This window comes from Rosa chinensis, chromosome 7, assembly GCF_002994745.2.
Source record: "Rosa chinensis cultivar Old Blush chromosome 7, RchiOBHm-V2, whole genome shotgun sequence".
Classification (NCBI taxonomy): domain Eukaryota; kingdom Viridiplantae; phylum Streptophyta; class Magnoliopsida; order Rosales; family Rosaceae; genus Rosa; species Rosa chinensis.
The window spans coordinates 9,535,210-9,541,884 of NC_037094.1; the positions used below are offsets into that span (position 1 = coordinate 9,535,210).

The 6,675-nt window shown below is 39.9% G+C and overlaps 1 protein-coding gene across 1 annotated transcript; it reads left to right on the top strand.

The window, feature by feature from the left end:
* The first annotated feature begins 5,392 nt into the window (after positions 1–5,392).
* On the top strand, positions 5,393–6,421 carry LOC112177357 (F-box protein At2g26160-like). Its single transcript, XM_024315653.1, has one exon. It carries the CDS (start codon positions 5,393–5,395, stop codon positions 6,419–6,421), a length of 1,029 nt encoding a protein of 342 aa, XP_024171421.1.
* Positions 6,422–6,675: the final 254 nt, after the last annotated feature.

The window sequence follows — 6,675 nt, forward strand, 5'->3', positions numbered from 1 at the left end:
TGACACAATGCTCACAAAAGGGGTAACGAAACCTTTTTGAGCCGTGGAAGAAGCTTTTGTTCAGCGAGAATCTTCAAACCTCGTTCCGACATGTGGCCAAGCTTACGGTGCCACATCATCGTTGATTCTTCTAAAGATCTTACTGACGCTATAGATGCTTCTCCTTCTTGTTGTGTTTTTCCTTTAATCATGTACAAATTTGCAGCTATCTTTTCCTCTTTCATCACCACAAGCGCACCTTTAACTATTTTCATGATCCCATGTTGACCATGGATTTGGTATCCGCTACTATCTAATTGTCCCCAAGACAATAGATTTTTCTTCAGGCCTTTCACGTGCCGTACCTCCTGAATGGTGCGAACTGTACCATCATACATCTTCACTTTGATGGTACCAATACCAGCGATCTCATAGGGATAATCATCTCCCATGAACACAGTTCCTCTTGAGATAGGTTCATATTGGTGGAACCATGCTCTCCGGGGGGGGGGGGGTCATATGCCATGTTGCACCTGAATCCATAAGCCAGATATCAGCAAATTTTCTCCTCCCTTCAATAACTGTTGTTGCCTCGTTGTATAAAACTTCACCATATTCTGAGGTGCTTGCTACACAACCCTGAGCTCTTGATGACTCAGGACCTTTTCCTTTGGTTTCATCGTTCTTCTTGAGATGCCAACACTCCCTTTTGTAGTGCCCTTTCTTGCCACAGTGATGACACTTGACATTCTTCTTACTTTTGGATTTTGATCTACTCTGACTTTGACTCCCACTAGGGCCACGTTCCGTTGATCTCCCTCTCGTTATCATCAAAGCCACGGCCTGCTGTGAGCCTCCCAATCTATCTTCTTTGCTCTTGCGCCAACTTTCTTCTTCAAGAACCGCAACTGCAATATCATCGAAGACTAGTATTTCTAAATTGTTAGTTAAGTTGATGATGAGTTGATCATACGAATCAGGTAGACTTTGAAGTAGAATTTCAGCACGTTCACCCATCTCTATGTTATGCCCCGTTGCAGTGAGCTGTGAGAACAAGGTGTTGAGTGTGTTGATGTGGTCGGTCATTGTAGTTGACTCCATCATCCGAAGGGTGTAAAGCTTCCTCTTCAAGAAGATTTTATTGTGTAGTGATTTGGCCTCGTACAATTTTGTGAGTGTATCCTATATCTCTTTTTCCGTCTTCTTCTCTGCCACACTTGACAATACTTCATCGGCTAGTGCTAGATGCAGATTAGCAATCGCATTGCCATCCATCTCGTTCCACTTGCCATCGTCAGTGATCTCCTCAAGCCTATCTCCAATTGCCGCCAAGCAGTTATCTTTTCTCAAGACTGCTTTTATCCTCATTTTCCACAATGAGAAATTGTTCCCATTGAACTTCTCTATTTCATACTTCGTCGTCATTGTTGAAGATGCCTCCTTTCCACTAACTGGATCTCACTTTAGCACGAAAACTGGCTATAAACCCGGAGCTCTGATACCACTGTTAGGAACGTTGTGGTATGGGGCACCCATTACAACTGAAGTAGAAACTATGAAAATGAGTGAAGCACAAGATGATAGGCAAATTGTAGAAGGATTTCACTATAGTAAAAGGATACAACAATTTCTCTTCTGCAATAAGGAGAGCAACAATTGAGAATACCCTCTCTCTTATAACAAGAGGAAATACACACTAACAAAGGAAAGACACTTGAGTTTTAGGAGAAATCTCCATTTTCTCTCTAAACTCCACTCCCTCTCTCTCTTTGTTTTCACTCACCACAACATGGGATTTTAACTCTATAGCTCAAGACCTCTATTTATACTAGATAGAGGAAGTTACAGCTAGCTTCTTAATGCTTAAGAAACTTAGCTATAGATGAGTTGTAAATGCAATCTTTACAACTATCATATGTTGGAAAGTAGCCACAATCTTTGACCTATCAACAACTTAAGTATGAAGTAAGTCACAATCTTTGACCTATCAATACCTTAAGCATGAAGTCACAATCTTTGACTTTATCAAAAACACCATGCTTATCAAGAACTTAAGCATGAAGCAAGCCTCCATTTTTGACTAATCAAGAAGATCATGCTTATCAAAAACTTAAGCATGAAGTAAGATGCACAAGTGGCTTTACTTCCATAATTACACGTAGAAAATTCATATACACAGCTTAGTACGTAGGACTAGCTTCGCAGGGTTTGGCTTCACTAGCATATCTTTTCTTGCAAGTAGCTGCAATCGTTGCAAATAGTAGGTTACAGGTATATTTCTTTTTGTCCAGATGAAACAATGGAGGAAACTAAAACAAGTACAATTTTTTTTTTCCGGTTATGTTTCGTCTCCTTCAGCTATAGGCCTATTGCTGCTTCGATCACCATCGTCTCTGCGGCCACATGGTTGCAGTGTTGTGCGGTGAAGAGTGAGTCATGAATTTGTTATTTAAATATTTTAGTGTCAACTAATCTAACAATTGTTTAAGTCGAGGTTCAATAGATGGTAGAGGCTGTGGATCTGCTAGCTTAGCCTTAAATTTCTGTTGTAGTCGGAAAAATCCAAAAGAAAAACAATGTGATTGCAAACTTCTAAATTCTAATGAAATGTTTCCGGAAAATGTTTCTCAATTCTTGTGAAAATTTTATTTTGAAGAAGCGTATTATAAGTGACTGTGAACGTGTCTATCTTGCCAATTTTAGTTTTCTTTTGCTCGTCTTCACAAAAACTCGATCATAGCAGGTCCGAATGAAAGCTTCTGGTTTTGGGTTCCACTCACTCTCTTAAGCTTTTGGTTTTCAAACTCCTAAGTTTTTTTGGTTTAGGAAAAACCAATCCTTCTCCCGTATGTACATATAATTCGTTTCCAACTGATTCCTATGATTTCCTATCGATTAGTCTTTCTATATAAGGGAAGGTTGAAAAGTTTCGTAAATACATCCCAAATCTTTTCTGAATGAGACGACCATTGAAGCATGGTGTTTTTCATTTTTTTTGTCAAAGGTTGAAGCGTGGTCACCGTGGCAGGTACCGGTCTGTCCTACCGCGGGAACTGTGGGAGAAAATCTATAAGCGATTGCCCACGTCAGATCGAATTCGTTTTGCTTCAGTCTCGAATAACTGTCTCTCACTCTCTCCATCGTAGCCACAAAGCCGCCGCCTCCTCCTGTGCTGGATCCGTGGCTCATGTTTCGCGGTACGAATAAGTTTTGGTCTCTATTACAGAAAAGGTTTTACAGATTCGATAATATAATACCACCAAAAAAAGACTATAAAATTCTTGGAGCTTCTGATGGTTGGGTGCTTACTGAACATCACGGTCCTGAATTTGAAGCACAAAAGCAACTTACCCTTGTGAATCCAATCTCAAATGCCAAAATTATTCTACCACCAATAGAATATAAACGAATCCAATACATGAAGAAACTCCTTGTCGTAACCTTTGGTGATTCAGTTGTCCCAGCTGGGGTGTTTATACGTACTCGTGGGAATTATCTTATCGCCTGTACTTGTGACAATAGACCATGGAGGGATTACCCTGGCGGCTACTCCGATGATGTGTTGTTTTACAATGGGAAAATGTATAGCATGATGATCCGAACATCAAACACTGTTGCAATTACTGTTCGTAGCTTAAATGAACAATTGAATCACCGTCGAGATCGAGGATACCTATGTCGTTCAAGACATGGGCAATTTGAGGAGGAGTGGAGTATTAGAGGTCTACTTGGTAGAGTCTTGTGGAGATCTCTTGCTTGTAAAGAGACTCTGGCAGCGTACATTTGAGGTCTTTAAACTACTATTTGCTGTGGATGAGGATAGCTCAACGCGCTGTGTCAAGTTGGAAAGTCTGGAGGGTCAAGCATTGTTTTGGGGTAGAGATGAATGAATTTCTGTACGAGTTGGAAAATTTTCACTATTTGAAGATAATCACATATATTTCAGTGTTCAAGGACAGGACCTATCACATAAAATTGGTGCGTATTCTCTACAAGATAAGAGACTCAAAGAAATGCAAAATCTCCCACAAATATCCTTCCAGCAAGAATCAACTTGGTTTTTCCCAAAAATTAAGGATACCTTTGTTAATTGGGATACGGTGAAGGGGACTAAATCCTTGAGGTTAAATCTGGGGTGCCTATACGTACGCATATTTCAAGCTTCGATCATGGACGTTTCGTTTGAAATTACTTGGCTGCTTTTTTTTTCGTTTGGCTATATGTTGTTTTTGTTTTAATTAATTGAGGGGTTTTAGTTCAGGTCACCCCATCTTGGGTGCCTACGTACATCTTTCAAGCTTTGATCATAGACGTTTCATTCGGTTTGCTTTGTTGCTCTTTTTCGTTTGGCCATATGCCATTTTGTTTTTGATTGAAGGAGTTCGATCATGTAACCCCCCCTCTCTCGGTTCTTTCTTCATTTTATTTGCCTTTAGTGAACAGAAAGAAAAAAAAATTGCCAAGAGAAAAGCCGAAAACAAAATGCTCTTTCATACTGTGTACAATAGTATCTTGAACTTCTTGACGGTGTTTTATTTACCTTGTTTTGTGAATTAAAGTCAGTGCTTCGTGTACATTCCTGTATTTTTCTTCTGTTTCACTTTTTTGTATTCCAATTGGGGCTTCATTTCAACTATTGCAGAAGCATATTTAGTGTACAGAATAGTCAGCAATAAGAAAAGGATACATGCATGTACTGCTGTAAGTTTTTAACCAATATATAATGTCTGCAAACGTGGAGAAAAGGCTTTAGTATTCCATCTACAATTTGGACCATTTGGTTATGCACATCTCGGATATGTTGCCCGAGAGGTCTGCTTAGAGTGATTCGGCGAGCGGCTACTAACTAATGCCTGTTCCATTCCTCAAACTATCACACTCTTTCGGATGAGTGCAGTACACTGACCGGATGTGTGAGGGTAGACCGGACATATATATATATAATTATGTATGCACTAATACTGCTCGGATGTGGTGGTAGTGTGCACTAATACTGCTCTATGTATATATAATTATATATAAGCACGATCAATATGCATTTAATTCGTTGTTGCTAACATTGGGACGGAAAGATTAACACTCCTGCATCAATAGTAAACCTATCTGCATTGTAGAATTAAAAGCCTACTTAGACATGACTTCGATTTGCTTTCACGGTTGAAGTCTAATTTGTGATAAATAGGAATTCCTAATTAAAGACATGCATGTTGGGCCTTCATTATCATCTGTTCCTAGCTAGTTTAGGAAAGGATTAGTCCTCGATATAAAGGACGGTTGATAACACATTCAAAATTTGAGAAATAGGTCTCGAGAGAGTTGAGAGAATATGCGACGGTTGAAGAATGTCCGTCGCCAAACCTGGTCTGTTCTACCGCCGGAACTCTGGAAGGAAATCTATAAGCGACTGCCCGCCATGTCTGATCGAATTCGTTTTGCTTCAATATGCAAGGATTGGCTCTCCATCGCCGCCGCCAAGCCTCCTCCTCCTCCACCTGTTCCTGAGTCATGGCTCCTGTTTCGCGGCACCAGTAAGTTTTTGTCTCTCCCAGAAGAAAGAGTTTACAGATTCAATAATACAATACCACCGAAAGAACATATAATTGTGGGAGCTTCCAATGGTTGGGTGCTTACTGAAGATCCCGAATGCTATAGGTTACTTAGCCTTGTGAATCCAATCTTGAATGCCCAAATTATGCTACCAATCCTACCAAGAATACATTATCTCCTAGAAGACATGAAGAAACTTCTTGTAGTAACCTTTGGTGATAATTCAGTTCTCCCAGCTGGTGTGTTTATACATACTCAATGGGATTCTCTTATTGTATGTACTTGTGACAATGGGCCATGGAGGGACGCCCTCCACGAGGACTTCAATGATGTGTTATTTTACAGTGGGAAAATATATACATTGGAGATCCAAAAGTCCAAGACAATTGTTACTGCTTATAGCTTAAACGAACAATTGCAGCCCTTTCTAATTAGTAGCCGGTATGTTGGTCAAGACATAGAAACTGAGACAAGGGTAGAGGCCTGCTTGGTGGAGTCCCGTGGAGATCTCTTGCTCGTACAGAAACAATTTTCGCAGCGACAGCACACGACTGGATTCCAGGTCTTTAAACTACTGCTTGTAGAGGAGGATGGTTCCTTGCGCTGTGTCAAGTTGCAAAGCTTGAGGGATCAAGCATTGTTTTGGGATAGAAATGGCTGCATTTCTTTACCTGCAGTTGGAAAATTTTCACTATTTAAAGAGAATCACATATATTTCATCAACGTATTATATGAAATTGGCGTGTATTCTCTAAAAGATGAGCGCATCAAACGATTCGACAATACACAACGAAAATTTTTCCGGCAAGAATCAACCTGGTTTGTCCCCACGATTAAGGATACAATTGTTGGTCTGAATAGGTCGGGTAAACAGGAACTAAATCCTCTAGTTTAATCTTGGATATATGTGTGCCTACATCTTTCAAGCTTCAAGGTCGTTTCATTTTTGCTTTGTTGCTCTTTTTCTGAATGGCCATATCATATGCCAATTTGTTTTTGATCGAAGCGGTTTTATTAATTTCGTGTTCACCCTCCTTTTTGTTGGTTCAAAGAAAAAAACGATTATTAAGAAAAAACAATATGGTCATTCATAGTATGTACATAAGTATTTTGAACTTCTCCGCGATCGCGTTTTACTTGCCTCCTTTG